Here is a 17,698-nt window from a genome sequence, read left to right on the forward strand (position 1 = left end):
TTTTCCCAGTTTTTCCTTCACTTTTCTCAGTTGATTTTTTAAAATCCTTTTTGAGCTCTTCCAGGCATTCTTTTTGAGCTTGTGTATAATTTACATTTTGAGACTTTGCATGTAAGTGTTTTGATGTTACTGTCTTCTGAATTTGTGTCTTGATCTTCCCTGTCGCCATAGGAACTTTCTATGGTCAAGTTCCTTTTTTTGTTTACTCATTTTTCCAGACTATTTCTCGACTTTTAACTGGATTGTTAAAGTTAGCCGCTGATCCTGGAACAGTATCTCAAACTTTAGATTTTTTATGCAGTTGTCTTCAGAGCTAATTCTGGGGGTTGTACATTTTCAGGTTTTCTAAGATGATATGATCTAAGGAAGGGTGTGTTTCAATGCTCTCCTGGTCTATATGTGACCATAAGCACTCTTTTCCACAATTGTGACCACGGCCCCTGCTGCCCTGGAGCTACCGGTGCTCCTTTTTCCTTATGTCCGTGGAAATGTGCCTCAGACCCCTACTCTCCCGCAGCCATAAGTGCTAGCACTCCTTTCTGAGGACCTGAGACCAGGGCCCTTTTGCCCTTGCAAACAACCACAAGCACTCCTCTCTGCCCTGGAATAGCAGCCAGGGCTTCTCTTCTCCTGCAGCCACGAGCACTAGTGCTCCTATTTGCCCTGAGACTGAGACCTGGAATTATCTATGGGCAATGCAACAGGGTCCTTGACCCAGTGATAGCAAAGGGTCCCCTGTGATCACCTTCTAACCAGTTGTCTGACCCCCTTACCATCTGTGGACTGAGAGCTCCTATACTGCTGACGTAGCTGCCTCCAACACCTGCGGAAGGCTTGCTGAGGTGAGGGCTATGTTATAGGCCTGAACAGCACCCCAGTGACATACACCTTTCCTGCCAATTTCCAAATTTTGTTTTGGGCTGAAAAATAGTTTCACCCCGACCTTTTCTTAGTTCTGCCGTTCCAAAATTTAAAGTTATTTGGGGAGAATTTGGAAGAGTTCAGGTGAGTTCCTGCCCTTACTTCATCATCTTGGCTCTACCTCTAGAGCAGAGGTTCTTAATCTGGGGTACAGACTTCAAGGGCTCCATAAATTTAGATAGGAAAAAAGTTCTATCATTTCAATACTCTTCCTGCGTCGTCCTATGTATTTAAAAATATTATTCGAGAAGGTATCCATAAGATTTCACTAGACTGCCAAAGGGGTCCATAATGCACAAAAGGTTCAGAATCCTAAGTTTAGAAATTGGACTAGATGATTCTTCCACCTACATATTTACAAAAAGACTACCTTTTCCCTGGAACTGACTTACTTTCTTTAGGGTCATCTCTTTGCTTTTGTTGCTTACATTTTTCTTTTCATGTGTAAGCTTTTTTTTTTTTTTTTTTTAAAACAGCACTGTGGGGGAAGCTAGGTGGTGCAGTGGATAGAGCACCGGCCTTGGAGTCAGGAAGACCTGAGTTCAAATCCAACCCCAGACGGTTGGCACCTACTAGCTGTGTGACCCTGCACAAGTCACTTAACCCCATCACCTGAAAGAAAGAAAGAAACAAACAAACAGCACTGTGCAGTTTTATTAACTATTCAAGTATAGTAGTATCTGGAAAGACGTACAATGGTCAGGTTTCAAAAATGAACAGATATTCAGCATCTAATAGTTGTAAAGATGAATACTACAGATTTCTTTTACAAACATGTTTTCATGGAGCCGATACAATACTAGCATTAACCCAGCACCAAGTATACTGGAATAGAAAAGATATAACAAGGAAAACTGCTATGCTAGAAAAGACTTCAACACTTTAAGGAAAAAAAAAAACTAAAAACACTTGTAGTTTCTCCCCCTTTCCCTGCAAAACAACATCTGTACTGTTTGTATCTACCCATGAGGTTCATCATCAGTTTCTAGAATATTTTTCAGGAGAAATACAATAAAAGCAACACTGGCCATTTCAGTCTTTGTAAGTTTAGAATAGGGAGAAGCTAGATCTTGGACAGCTAATCAGCTCCATTTTTGTCAGCAGAATCTTTGGACTCTCTGTTCTTCCGCACCTACTTTCCATGTGCTTATCTTTCACCCCCAAGTGCTCCAGCTCAGCAGCCATTTGTGCCTCTTGGCTCTCTCTGTTGGTCTCCATTTTGCGGTTCAGTTTTTCTTCCACCATTTTACTGAAGTTGTTGTTTTCTTCGATTGTTTTCTGAAGCACTTTCTTTTTATGTTCCCACTTCTCAGCTAGCTGCTCCAAGACCTCAGCTCCATGACACTTGTGTCTTTCTTGTACAGCTTCTAGTATCAACTTAATTTCTTTCAGGGAAATATCTTTCTTCTTGGGAGGGGAAAGGGGGAATTCTGGGACTGCAACTCAAATATCTGCCCTGAGGTATGCTTCTCAAGTTCTTTCATGCGGATATCAGAAGAAGCCACGAGAGTGGCAGTATACTCTCAATAATCCACAATGCTGTGAAAAACCCAGTACCCTCAGTCAGGCCACGACAGAAAACATAATTCCCATAATACTAAGTGGTAATAATACATTCTTATTGTTTCTCAGGGCAAGGCAACAGGCAGGCACTACACCTTGGACTGAGGCTGCCCTTGTATCACAAAGGCATAATCACATCTCTGGTTCATGGTGCTACTGGTTTCATGACTCTAAGAGCCTTGAGGCTAAGCTTCACGTGCAGCATTCATCAGGATAACAAGTTGTACAGAGCTCGAAATGGTGCCAGCCAGCCCAGGATGGGCTACAGGCCTCCTCATTTGTAACTCTGTTCCTAATTTTTGGTACTGCTCTATTAAAATCATTTCTTTCTGGTCCTTAACTTCCTTTTCTAGCTCCTTTTCAAATCTATGGGTACAGTAGGCTCATGCCCCATTCTATCAGTTTTGAGTACAGGGAAGATTGACTAGATTGGAAGGTTAGACAGTAAAAGGATAAGAGGAATATCAAAGAATTGGGAAACAAATGAACAAGGGAGTGTTTTTTTTACAAGAAGTATAACTCAGGATAAGATCAGCATCTTTACTTCTTAGAACTTTTGGAAGAGGGAAAAAAAACAACAAAAAAAAATTTAGTGAATCCTTGAATCAGATATTTGACCTAGTCCTTGGCAAGAATAATTTTGGTGCTAATGAGAGTTCATCTCCACTCATCATGCTAAAGAAACCCTCCAATATGTAACAAGTACAGAGATCAATTTTAAGCTGATATGGACCTAGTAAAATGACCCAAAACTACACACATAGCTGGTCTCAGGTGACAAATGAGCTCATAAACAAACAAAAAAGAAACAATGGCAAACATTCCAAAAAAGAGAAGCATGTGGTTATCAATTTCAACTCAACAAAATAAAAAATTTCTTGAATTGTGGAATATGATTGTGGAATATTATTTACATGTTATTATGAGAAAGGGTAAAATTGAAAAAATGAGTGCAACACAAATAAGAGAAACTACTTATCAAGAAAAACTTCTCTATCAGATTTTCTGATAAAAGTTTGATATCCAAAATATAAAGGGAACTGACACAAACATATAAGCCATTCCCCAACAGATGCATGATCAGCATATAAACTGGTAGTTATCAAAACACACACTGCAAACCATTTAACAACATGTCAACTTATTGCAAATAATTAATAAATGACAGAAATTCAAATTAAAATAGCTCTGAGGTTGTGCCTCAGATGAAAGGAGGCAGAAATAGTCAAAGCTGGAGGGACTTTGTGAAGACAATCTATTGCACTTTTTGCTGGTGGTGGTGTGAATTGGTCCAGGAACTCAGATGGATGGATGGAAGGAAGGAAGGAAAGAGAGAAGGAAAGTAAGAAGGAAAGAGAGAGAAGGAAAGAAAGAAAAAGTTGCCAGACAGGAAGACATATTAAGAACTGTTACAGAATAAAAACTAAAGAACCAGGAGAATAACAACTATAATAATATAAAAGAAAAGAACACTAAAAGGTAGGTAAACTTTGATTATAGATCATGACTAATATTGTGGTGGACAAAAGACAAAACACATTTTCCTCTTCCCCACCTCTTTACTGAAAGGATTGTGATTCAATGATTCTCTTGGTAGCATGGTGGGAAAATACAGGTGTCAGGTATATGATCAACTATTAAACATGGCTAGTTCCGTTTAATTGCTTTTTAATGAGGAAGGATATTAGGAAACGTCTTTTGCTTAAAAACAAAACAAAACAAAACAAAAAAAACAAGGAATAATTTCTGAAACGGTAAACTGCATTCTTTCCCTTAAGATCAATACTAAAAATTACCAGGCTCCCTTCTTACTTACAGCTTCCTTCTCCCTGTCCATGATCGTTTCCAGTTCCTCAAAATGACGTAGTTTAATTTCCAGCTTCTTCATTTGTGTCTCTACAAGCAGGGCTACTAGAGACTTGATCTTCCTTTCTTCTACTGCAGCAAGGTGCTAAAGGTAAAAGACCAAACAAGTGAATTAAATACTTTTTAAAATGTAAATGAAATAAACTAAGAGAACATAAAACTCTCATCAATAACAATGATTTATATTACTACCAGGAGTCAAAGTTAAGGACATACCCCTTCATCTGGTCAAGAAATTTTTGTGTGAGGATGTCTGCTGCAAAGTGTTTTATAAAAACCATCCAAGGTAGTAACATCCTACTTGAGTATTATCTCTCAGGTATGAATTTAATTTTAGGTATAAATTTTCCTTTCTCCTCTTCAGTTTTACCATGTTTTGCTCTTTTCCAATTTTAAATTCTGTGTACATAAATATTCTAGGATTTCGGATGCTTTTAGCCTAAGTCGTCAAATCTACTTTTCAAATGTACAAAACAATTAAATCATCACTCTAAAATGCCTCCAACACCACTATACAACACTGCAATGACTATTTAATTTCACTGTCTGTAAGCCTTATAGATTCTTCAAGCTACTTGCAGAGAGATTCCCTAAACACAAGAATAAATCAGACATAAAGGGTGACTTCAAGTACACTTCATCTGACAATTGTACTGTTCCAAGGCTCTAATATTCAATAATTTTTTTATCCTAAGAGATATATTTTCTAAGGCTGGCCCACACCTGCTTTTGTACCACCTGTGAGCTAAGAATGGTTTTCACATTTTCAAATAAAGTTTTAATGTACTTAAAAATGTAAAATCCATTTTTCAATTACAGAATGAAATGTTTTATCCTAATAATGGTATTTTAAGAGGAGGGAAGGAGGGGCAAGAATTGAGTCTTCCTTTCCTCCTGAAATCACACCCTAAAGGTAGACCTTTTTTAATTGTTTAAGGATGTCTGTGTATTTAGGGTGGTGGTGATGAACACCAAGGGCAGATAAAAAAGGACTGTCTGCTCTCACCTACAAATGTCACCAATGTTCCTGCTTAAGGAAGAAAGAACTAGGAACAGGAGCTTATCTGTAGCTGGGAACTCCTGGGAACAGAGAAAGACTAGTTTCACTCTCATCTTCTTTGGTACCTGGAGCCTGTCCTATTTTAAGTCTTTCATCTTCTCTATTTCAAGACACCCAGATGCTAAGGACCCTGCAGTTTAAAGTCTCATCGTAGCTTTCGAGTACTGGGAATCACCTAGAAGGGCTATCAAGGTAGAAGGAATGAGAAGATATAAGGAAAAAAAGAATTCAGGATTGGAATTTAGCACCTTCGTCTTTAAATATGTTAGGAATTTGTGAGTGACAGAAGATTAAAATATACATAATAACAGTAAAAACTTTCCATACTTTTCAAAGTTTATATAGGAAAACTAACAATGATGTAAGCCATAAAACCTTAGTTTTGCTTGGTAAGTCATACCAACTGTAATCATTTATATGAACTACTGACTAAACCTAATTATTGTGAAGCACAAAAATAACCTATGCTTTTCTTATGCTATACTATAGAACTTGTGAGCATGTATCTAATTTAGGAAGGAAGCTCTAAAACATGCTTAATAGGCAATATATAACATAATATATACATATATATAATATATAACAACAATCAGCACAAAAACAGGGTGCTATTGCAGCTTTAAAAAAAAAAAAAGCTAATGCAATCTTGGGGTACCTCAAGTAAGGCACAATAAGACCAGAGAGGCAAAACCCACACTTCTATTTCATCTTGATCAGACCATATGCAGAAATTTCTTTAGTTCCGAGCCCGATATTTTAAGACTGGATAACCTGAAGGTTTAAAAAAGTAACCAAAGTGGAGAAAAACAATGGAATCAAGCCATTTGAAAAAAATGGGGCTGTTTACTTAGCCAGGAAAAGAGAAGACTTGAAGAAGGGGAACATAATAGATGTCTTCAAATCTCTGAAGGGCTGTCACGAAAAAGAGGGAACAAATTTATTCTGGTTGGCCCCAAAGGGTTTAACTAGAAGCAGTGAGTAAAAGTTAGGGACAAATTTGGGTTTAACATATGGGAAAATTTCCTGACAGTAACTACTATTCACATGTTAAATATATGTCTGATGAGCTTTGTTATAAATTTTATCTGACTACAGTAAAATTTTATCTCTTAGCATTTAATCCTTACTTAATTTTGTTTTTTAAATATTTGAGCATAAGGTCACATTTCAAACTAAGAATATATGAACGAATTATTAGGTAATTAGAAATTAAGTATAGAGTGAAAAACAGGTGGTTTTAAGAAAAAAATATTAACTGAAAATCAATCTAAACATCTTGGTGGTACTACCGAGCTGTTTCAAAAGATCCCTAAAAGTAGAACTTTAACATGTGAGAAGCTAGAATATTTCCCAAAACTGTGACAGCTCAGCAGCTGGACAGAACATCATACCCACACACACACCTCCAAAGCACAAAAGTAGTTTGCGTTATAAACTATGGAATGAGAATATATTTACCTTTCCAAATGTAAAAAATGTACTAGTTTCCCTTCTCTCTCTCTCTCTCTGTCTCTCTCTCACACACACACCCTCTTAATAAAAGGATTTGTTCTGTGAAGTTTGGATTCAGTCAAATGGTCATACTCAAGGATCTAGAGGGCCACATGTAGCCTTGAGGCCACAGGTTCCCCACCTTTGCCCTAAAATATATTCCAGATTAAAAAAAAAATTTGTGATTATGCTACTATAATAACAAGAATCACATATTTACATGGTACTTCAAGGTTAATGAAGTAACTTTCCTCATGACAATCCTGCGAATTAGGTATTCTATCTAGTTCACAGATGACTGAGGACCAGAAGGGCTATGTTACTTATATTGCTATACCTAGTAAGCAGAGAGGCCAGGATCTGAACTAGGTGTGCTGGATAGGTCTAGTGATACTATTTCTACTACACCAAAATGCCCTTCAAATTTATTATAGAGGTTAGATGGGATAAATACACTAAATGAAAAAACAGCAGCATCATAAACATGCAAGACTCTAGAAAGAGTTTTGAAAGAACTTATTTCTTAGACATCACAAAATAATGAATCCTTAAAAGTATTTAGAAGCTATATCATTTGAAATCTGGACAGTCCACCAGTGCCATGTCACATAATTGAACCTTTTCCATTGGACATATCTTAGGAAAATTTTGAAGACTACCTAGCAAGATAAAGGACCAGACACTGAAGTTCTCTCTTGTACTGAAGTGCCTAGCATTCAAACTCTACTGCAGAGTGCATCACCACTGAGTTGGCTATGCAGCCTAAATGTCAAATGCACATTTACTTAAAAGATTATTTTATGGAGAACTCACACAAGGCAAGTGCTCATACAGATGGCAGAAGAAGCAATACAGGAACATTTTCAAGGTCTCTGAACAATGTTCGCATCAACTGTGAGACATGGGAGATGCTGGCCCAAGGTGACCCAGCAGGATGTACCAACATTAAGGAAAGCACTGTGCTCCATGAGCAAAGGCAGAATCCAAACAGCACAAAGGAAAAATGAGATGTGTAAACCTACAGACATCTCCATCCCAAACGTTCAAATGGACTATTTATGCCTGACCTACGGTAAAGCCCTCCAAGTTCACACTGGACTGACCAGCAGCAGTCGAACACATTGTACCTTGAACTCAACATCACAAAGTCATTGGTCCTATTCAGATATGAAGTATAAACAACTATGAGCTATATATAACCCTCTAAGTTTGGCAATGTAAAACAATGAAGTTTTAAAGGGTGCTTCTAGCAATGTATTAATTAAAATGTATGGGAATGAGAGGCAGTCTAGAGTAAACCTTGATTTAAAGTCAGAAGACATGGGTTCAAACTCCAGCTCTGTTACTTACAACCTGTGGTAACCTCAAGCAACTCATTTCATTTTTCAGGGTTTCAGTTTCTGCCTCTGTAAAATGAGGAAGTTGAAACAGATGATCCTTGAGGTCCCATGCAGCTCTAAATACTATCCACTTATTCTGTTCTTGTTACCCCAGGATCTCATGCAATGCTTTGCATTCCATGGCTGTTACCCATTCTTGACTAACTACTTAAAAGCATAATAACACAGTTATTTTCTTAGGGGGAAATTAGTAGGATGGCCATTATGTTGTTTGTGTACCAACCAAACAACATTAAAGACATAGGCAGAGTGAAAAAGAATTGTACTTGGGAGGCTGGGAATTGAGAGCTGTCACCAAAAAGCTGCAGGACGTGAGGAAAGCCATTTTGTTGTCTGGGCCTCAATTGCCTCATCTCTTCAATTATATAGCTGAGGTCACTTATAAGCTCTGATCATCTATTCTTCTAACATTAGCATGGTGACGAACACTTGGACAGCAGACAAAAAGATATCAAAGGACTCAGAAACAGCAGATGGCAAAGGGATCTACCAATCAGGTCCAAGGAATTTGTAACTAAATAATATCAACAGATGAAAATAGAGTAACAGTTAAATGGCTTTCCACATTGTTATTTAATTAGTAATTGTTATATTTCCAAATCTAACTCATCCAGGAAAAAACTCTGGGCAAGACTGTATAAAGGAACTACACAAACTGAGATATTTCAGGAAAAAAAACCCGACAAATGTTAACTGTAAAGTTTCTAACCATTTCACTAATCCTAGATAAAACCCAACTGGATAATAACTTTGCTAAAGTCAGAATGCTAGGGACAATGACATAATAACAAGTATTTTATAAATGGCAGGGTTAGAGAGGCAACTAGTAAAGTAGAAAAAGAGTACTGAATTATAGTCATAAGGCCAGGTCTAGATTTTTCCAAGTCCTATCATTTACTGCTCTGACACATCTAAGACTCCATTTCCTCATATCTGGAAAATGGATAATAATACTTGTACTACAAGACCCTATCTTTTTGTAACAATTAAGTGAGAAAACCTATGTAAAACATTTTCTAGCTATTGTATGAAGTATACATCAATGTTATCTATTATCACTACAATCAGAAATATTCAAACATTCCTGGTCAAAGAATAAAAACTAACCTTGCTAACACAGAGTTTCTGCTCGTGGAGACTATGTTTCAAGGTATCTCTATTCATCCAAGCTCTTTCCTAGATGGTTTATTAAGTGACAGAGCTCATGAACACATGCTATATGCCCCCTTATTCTGCAAGCCTGATAGAAGTCCTTGTTAATAGATTAAACATTGGAAGAATGATTACCCAGCAGCTGCCAGTTTGGGTGAGAAGGCTATAAAGGTGCCATATTGACAAATAGAAAGGAGAACAGAAGCCATTATGGGCACAAGCTCAAGATACATTGCTATAAACAACCTACAAATAGTTTCTTGAAATGCTGTGAATTTGTAATGGAATAAATAAATTTGGAGACTAGAACAGGGAAAGAGAAAGCAGATCAAGAAGAGAAATTAATTTTTGGAATGGTTTGAAAGGCTAATTTAACACAAAGGAAGAAAAAAATAGTATTCTTCCCTTTTCAAACATGCAATATACAGCTAACACCACATGTTGTTTGTAGAGCTGAAACCACCCACAGAGAAGCTGGCAATTCTATGTATAAAAAGAGCTATTTTAGGTGCCTTTCATTTCCTTTAAGTTAACAAGAACAGTACAAAGCATATTTTTTTAAAAAATGAAAATAACAGATCAAATTAAATATGTTTTCTATGGCTAGTAATTAATGTTATAACAATTTCAGATCAAATCTGTAGGGAAATAAAAAAAAACCCCATCAATGCTTATCAAGCTAAACTAACAAACTATGCAGTGAATAAACTGAAGAAAACCAACGTCTTTTTGGGTCTTTTATTTATACTGCTTACTTTATGCATATGGATTTAGGGATAAACAAGCATCATTAAATGAAATCAATAAACACCGAAGAGTGTACTATGCACAGGGTGCCATGTACGAAATATTTTTGTCAATTACTCAAAAGAGAACATGAGAACATAATTTGGAGGGACCCTGGAAAACCACTGTAAAGGAAATTACCAACCTTTGCTTTGGTGGCAGCTGAGGCAAGAGCAGCTGCTGCAGCTGTGGCTACATTTCCTTCAGAAATCTCATGTTCCACTTTCTTCTTTCCAGTATCATTCTCTCTTTCTTTACAGGCATCATTTTCCTTATTTTCTTCACCATCTTTCTCTTCTGAAATGATCACAGACTCATTCTTAATGCCTTTTAATAACAAATCCTATTACTACCCTTTATGATACTGTGACCAAATCACAAATAGAGCCCTCTATCTGACTCACCATCAAGGCAAGCAACTTAGTCTTTGATAGGGTCAAGTTTTTTAAATGGTACATTCTGTCTTCTTTTATTTCTATTTCCCCTTAAACTCTGTGCAGTTCCTGATGACATAAACAAAATCTCAGTATACACAGCGAAAACAATTGCTCTAAGTAAAATGGGGCATAAGAATCCCAAGTTTTAACAACATATAAGCCAAAAAATGTTCTGGTAAATTAATGTGCAAACAATTTTTTTTAAATTTAATTTTATTTATAGTTTTCAACATTCACTTCCACAAGATTTTGAGTTCCAAACTTTCTCCCCATCTCGCCCCTCTCCTCACCCTAAGATGGCATGCATTCTGAATATCTCTTCTCCTAATCTGCCCTCCCTTCTATCTTTCCCTCCTTTCTCTGATCCCCTTCCCCTTCTATTTTCCAATAGGGCAAGATAGATTTCTATACCCCATTTTGTGTATTTCTTATTTCTCAGTTGCATATGAAAACAATTTTTTTTATTAATTTGTATTTTTAAAACTTTGGGTTCCAAATTTTCTCCCTTCCTCTCTTCCCACCCACCCTCATTAAGAAGGCAAGCAACTTGATAGTTATACATGTGTAGTCATGCAAAACACTTCCACAGTAGTCATGTTGTGAAAAACTAACTATATTTCCCTTATTCCTATCCCACCCCCCATTTACTCTTTTAACTCTTTTGACCCTGTTCCTCCTCAGAAGTGTTTGTTTCTGATTGCACCCTCCCCCAATCTGCTCTCCCCTCTATCATTTCCTTGCTCTCTTGTCCCCTTTCCCCCCTATTTTCCTGCAGGGTAAGACAGATTTCCATACCCAATTGAGTGTGTATGTTATTCCCTCCTTAAGCCAAATACTATGAGAATAAGATTCACTCATTCCCTCTCACTTTCCCCCATTTGTCCTCCACTGTAAAAGCCTTTTCTTGTCTGTTTTATGTGAGATAATTTACCCCATTCTACCTCTCCCTTCCTCCTTCTCCCAGTATAATTATCTCTCACCTCTTAATTTTATTTTCCAGATTTCACCCCTTCATCTTCAACTCACCTTATATGCATATGCATATAATTTTTTTTTCTCCAACTACCCTAATAATGACAATGGTCTCATGAGTTACAAATATCATCTTTTCATGCAGGAATGTAAACAGTTCAATCTTAATAAGTCTCTTATGATTTCTCTTTCCTGTTTACCTCTTCTTGTTTCTCTTCAGTCTCGTATTTGAAAGACAAATTTTCTATTCAGCTCTGGTCTTTTCATCAAGAATGCTTGAAAGTCCTCTATTTCACTGAATGTTCATTTTTTCCCCCTGAAGGATTATACTCAGTTTTGCTGGGGAGGTGATTCTTGGTTGTAATCCTATCTCCTTTGCCCTCCAGAATATTATATTCCATGCCCTGCAGTCTTTTAATGTAGAAGCAGGTAAATCTTGTGCTATCCTGATTGCGTTTCCACAATACTTGAACTGTTTCTTTCTGGCTGCTTGGAACATTTTCTCCTTGACCTGGGAATTCTGGAATTTGGCTACAATATTCCTAGGAGTTTTCCTTTGGGGATTTCTTTCAGGAGGTGATTGGTAGATTCTTTCAATTTCTATTTTGCTCTCTGGTTCTAAAATATCAGGGCAGTTTTCCTTGATAATTTCTTGAAAGATGATGTCTAGGCTTTTTTTAGATCACGGCTTTCAGATAGTGCAATAATTTTTAAATTATCTCTCCTGGATCTATTTTCCAGGTCAGTTGTTTTTCCCATGAGATATTTCACATTGTTTTCTATGTTTTCTTTCTTTTGGATTTGTTCTACAGTGTCTTGATTTCTCATAAAGTAACTAGCTTCCAATTGTTCTATTCTAATTTTTAAGGAAGTATTTTCTTCAGTGAACTTTTGGACTTTTTTCCATCTGGCCAATTCTGCTTTTTAAGGCATTCTTCTCCTCACTGGCTTTTTGGGCCTCTTTTGCCATTTGGGTTAGGCTATTTTTTTAAGGTGTTATTTTCTTCAGTATTTTTTTGGGTCTTCTTTAGCAAGCTGTTGACTTGTTTTTCATGATTTTGTTGCATCACTCTCATTTCTCTTCCCAGTTTTTCTCTATTTCTCTTACTTGTTTCTCAAAATCCTTTTTGAGCTCTTCCATGCCCGGAGACTGATTGATATTTTTCTTGGAGGCTTTGGATGTAGCAGCTTTGACTTTGTTGTCTTCTTCTGGTTGTATGTCTTGATCTCCTTTGTCACCAAAGAAAGATTCTATGGTCTGACTTTTTTTGCGAGGTTTGGTCATGATCCCAGCCAATTAGTTGAATTATAAACTCTTTTGTTAAGGTAGGAGTCTGCTTCCAGTATGGAGGGTGTAGTGTCCCAAGCTTCGGGGGTTTAGAGCAGCTGTTTTCAGAGATACTTCTGGGCACCTATAAATTCTCAGTTCTTCCAAGGTGGTACGATCAAGGGCAAGGTGTTTACTCCTTTCCTGGCCTGTGCTCTGGTCTATGAGTAGCCACAAGCACTCTTTTCTGTCTTGGAATTGTGAGGAGGATTTCCTCTCTACCACCACTACAAGCTCTACCATGCCAGCACTCCTCCTTGCCCCTGGACCGCCACCCAGAACTGTGACCCAGATCCAGCCAGGCAAAGCAAGAGAATCCTGCACCAGCCCCGGCAAAAAGATCCTTGCAATACCCCTCTGATTAGCCACTCGATTCCCCCTCAGTCTGTGGGCTGGGAGCTCTGGAAGCAGCTGCCACCCCAGGGCCACGCTCAGGGACTAGGGCTAGAACCAAGCTTCTCTCTCTCACCGCATTCACAGACTTTTCCCACTGACCTTCTAAGCTGTCTTTGGCGTTTGTGGGTTAAAAAGTCTGGAAACTACCACAGCTGCCTGTGATTCAGTTCTCTGAAGCCTGTTTTGTCTGTGTGTCCACGCCAAACTGCACTCCTCTCCCCACCCGGCGCGATATGCCTTTCTGATTAACCATTCAGGCTGTCTTGGGCTAGAAATTTGTTTCACTCTGTCTTTTTGTGGGTTCTGCTGCTTTAGAATTTGTTTAGAGTCATTTTTTTTTTTTACAGATATTTGGAGGGGTTTGGGGGACAGCTCAAGCAAGTCACTGCTTTTATTCTGCCTTCTTGTCTCTGCTCCCATACAATTTTTAAAAATGGAATTCTGATCAATACCTTTCTCAAATATGGACAATGGATAAACTCTTAACTAAATGTGGGATAGAGGCAACTGTCAAATATAAAATAAATCATTCTGACTTCATAAAATTCAAATGTTTTTGAACAAATAAAAGGAATACATCTAGGATGAGAAGGGAAGTGATAAACTGTGAATAAAGGTTTGTATCAAATACCTTTAATAAAGGCCTAACAATCAAGATACATAGACAACTAAGAAAAACGTGTATGATCTAAAGCCATTTCCCAAGAGAGTAGTGGTCAAAGTATATGAGTGAGTTTTCAAATGAAGAATTAAAAACTATTAACCATATTAAAGAATGCTCAAAAAAACTGATGACCGAATTACAAATCAAAACAACCCTGCTTTGCCTCATACCAAGAAACTGGCAAAGATATCAAAAGAGCAGAAGTTAATCTTGGAGCTTTTGCAAAATAAAATGTGAATAATTACTGCTGGATTCAGAAATGGGCCCAATGTATTACAGAAAGGATTTCATTCACTTAGTTGTTTAAACTAATGGTGTCTAAAGATTATATTTTAAGAATAGTTTCCATCAGTTACCTGATTTGGTATCCTCATTAACTTCACTGTCTTGTTCTTTCTCAATACTTTTATCACTTTCTCCATCCTGTGTTTTATCGTTTTCATCAATTTCATTTTCTCCTTTACTTTCAACCTAAAGAGAAGGTAAGAGGTAAGTAGATTACAAAGAGGAAAAACATCCTTTCAGGTGTAATATAATTTTTATGACAATGTAACCCAATTATTGCTTATTAGACATTTCAAACTGGACGCCACAGGAACATCTTAAACTGAACATGTCGTAAGCGAACATGTCCGTACTCGTTACCTCCATCCAAACTCAACCCTCTTCCAAATTCTTTCATCCTTTTCAAAGGTACCAACATTTTCCCAGTCTTTCATGGTCATAATTTTGGCTTTATCTTTAACTCTTCACTCTCTTACAACCCATATGCCCAATCAGTTTCCATATCTTGCTATTTCTACCTCCATAAATCTCAGACATCCAACACATTCTCTCTATTCACAAAACCAAAATCTGAGTTTAGGCCTTCATCACCTATATTCAAGCCCTCATCACTTCATCACACCAAGATTATTACATTGGCTTTTGGTTTCCCTGACTTTTCCCACTCATATTTATCCTCTCAACTGCTGCCAAAGTGATTTTCCTTAAGCAGTTATAACTGTTATACTGTTCCTATTCAATACATAGTAATAACTCCTTATTGCTTCTAAGAAATTAACTCCTCTTTACTTTTTTTTGGCTAGGCAGTGGGGTTAAGTGACTTGCCCAGGGTCACACAGCTAGTCAGTGTTATGTGTCTGAGGCCAAATTTGAACTCAGGTCCTTCTGAATCCAGGGCTGGTGCTCTATCCACTGCGCCACCTAGCTGTCCCTCCTCTTTACTTTTAAAAGTCATTTTAAAAGAAAGAAGGGAAAAGAAGACTTGTTAGTTAGCTTGACCTTAAAAGTCGGAAACAAAGACTCATAATTCAATTACAACTACATAACAAAGGTTAAAAATGCCATGTTTACTGCCTAAATATCCTCCACTGTGAATACCCTCAAGGTGCCAGATACCACAAAGTAGAATTAAATATTTGACAACATAGTTTCTGTTCTCTTAAGAAGGTAAATCTTATTTCTAAGACTAGAACTTCAAAAGAGTAAATATGGGGGGGGGGGAAGAAAACCAATGTTCATAAAATTTTTGAAAGAGCAAAAATTATTTAGATTCCAATTTAACAATTCAATCAATGCTCATTAAGGGCCTATAAACAAAGACACTGCATTTCATGCTGTCATTGTCAAAAGTAGCAATACTATCCCATTCTCCTCAAATCAAAGAGAAAAAAGCATAAACAAAGTAATGGAAATTGGGGGAGGGAGGGCATCTGAAGGAACAGACAAAACCTGTCACAGCCTGATGAGTCTTCTGTCAAGGAATAAGCCACTATGTCACCTTACAGTAAGTATGCAAAGAGTATGGTATAAACCACACCAATGTGTGTAAAGTAAATTTCCAAGTCATAATTAGGAGAGAAACCATGTGGTTCCATGTTACAAGAATGGGTGGTACAAAGAGATATTTCTGCATCTGTAGACTAATTAAGTTCTATAGACTGAGGACCCCATTGTGCCAGGAATCCTGCATTTACCAACAAATTCCAAATGTAACCTGGATTGTGAGGCAGAAAGGTACAACAAGAAGCAATATGATGTGGTAGGAAGGAAACTGGACTACAGGTAAGAGGGTCCAAAACCTGGGTTTCTAATCCTGCCTTTGCTAACAACTATATGACTTTTGGGCAAGTTAATTACCCTCCTAGGGTCTCAATTTCCTTACCTTGAAAATAAAATTCCTTATAACTCTAATATTATATAATCAATACCTCAACTAAAAAGGGATACACACTTATCCTATGTTCTAAGTTAAACTTCCCTTATATTCCCAAGGACATAAACTGTACATCCTATATACAACACTTTGACCACTTAATTTTAATTCCATTAGGTATTTAGCCAATAATTTGTCTAAAGTCCTGTCTACAAAAGTGATCTTCAAATACTTTATGGCTTTTCTGATATAAGAAAATCCAAATTAGCATACTTCACCTTTTCAACCTGTTGTCCATCTGTCTCTGTTTCCATTTTTTCTTCTTCAGTACCATCTAGAAGGGAAAGAACGTAAATAGCTCAATAAGATTATATTTATGACAAAATTGTTGCTAAGATAAACAATGATACTAGAACTAAAAGCAGGTTGGAATAATAAATGTGTCCCACCTTGATTTTTAGCCATAATCTAACATATTTGACTAACAAATAAGCAATGAAAAATAGAAGATTTACTGTGGTTTTCAATTCAAAGACTCAAGTAGTCTACAGATTAGAATAAGATGTAATCACGTAGCCATAATAAAAATATTCATGCACTGAAATATAAAACCACATTATATTAAAGTAGTAAGTTGATAGGAAAACAATGATTTCCTCTGGAGAGCTGACACAAATATTCAAAAACTGAAGAAAATGTGTTTCTTATCAAGTTCAATTTAGTAACATTTATATGACACTTTAATGTTTAATGTCTACATATATTATCTCATTTGACCCTCACCAAAACACAGAGATAGGGCTATTATTATTCCCATTTTAAAGATAAGAAACTGAAGCTCAGAAAAGTTTATTTGACCAGGATTCCACAACAGCTAATAAGTGTTTAAGACAGGATCAAAACTCAGGTCTTTTCAATTTCAAATCCATTGCCCTATCCACCACAGTGAGACACCTCTAAAAACATTACACTTATAAAACCATCACAAACATCCCCAATATCAATGTCTTTCCTCCAAATTTCTCTATTTATGCTGAGAGCACCACTACCAATCCCATCCCTCAGAATCAAAACTCTGAAATTAGCTGATTCTTCCTTTTCTTTCATTCTCCACATTTGAAATTACTTGCAAAATTCTATAGATTCTACCATCAAAACTTTTTTTTTGTTGGGTAGGCGGAGGGGCATGCCAACATCCTTGTCGAGGCTCACATTGATACATTCATATTGTTCACAACTCAAATACTAGAAAACCTTGCACACAGGTGAATCTACTTCCAGTTTCTTCTTGCTCTAATCTATTCTACACACAGCGGCCAAAATAATCTTCCTAAAGCATAGTTTAGGACATGTCACCTCCCTATTCAAAAATACTCAGTGGCTCCCTACTGCCACTATAAATAAATACAAATTCTTCAGCCTGTCTTTTAAAGCATTCTACAGTTTGGCATTCACCTACTTCTCTAGTCTTATTTCCCCCCTTCAAGCACTCTTTTGTTGTTGTT

At 37.0% G+C, this 17,698-nt stretch overlaps 1 protein-coding gene across 1 annotated transcript in view; it reads right to left on the minus strand.

Annotated features, from left to right (window-relative positions):
* SMARCC1 (SWI/SNF related, matrix associated, actin dependent regulator of chromatin subfamily c member 1) overlaps positions 1-17,698 on the minus strand; it is a 167,915-nt gene that overhangs the window by 30,964 nt on the left and 119,253 nt on the right. Inside the window, exons 22-25 of the mRNA XM_027842145.1 lie at positions 16,472-16,527; positions 14,392-14,506; positions 10,385-10,536; positions 4,301-4,435 (exon numbers count right to left, since the gene is read on the minus strand). Coding sequence (XP_027697946.1) covers positions 4,301-4,435; positions 10,385-10,536; positions 14,392-14,506; positions 16,472-16,527 — 458 coding nt within the window. The remainder of the gene's footprint in view (positions 1-4,300; positions 4,436-10,384; positions 10,537-14,391; positions 14,507-16,471; positions 16,528-17,698) is intronic.

The sequence above is a fragment of the Vombatus ursinus genome, unplaced genomic scaffold (assembly GCF_900497805.2).
Source record: "Vombatus ursinus unplaced genomic scaffold, bare-nosed wombat genome assembly UNPS02014867.1, whole genome shotgun sequence".
Classification (NCBI taxonomy): domain Eukaryota; kingdom Metazoa; phylum Chordata; class Mammalia; order Diprotodontia; family Vombatidae; genus Vombatus; species Vombatus ursinus.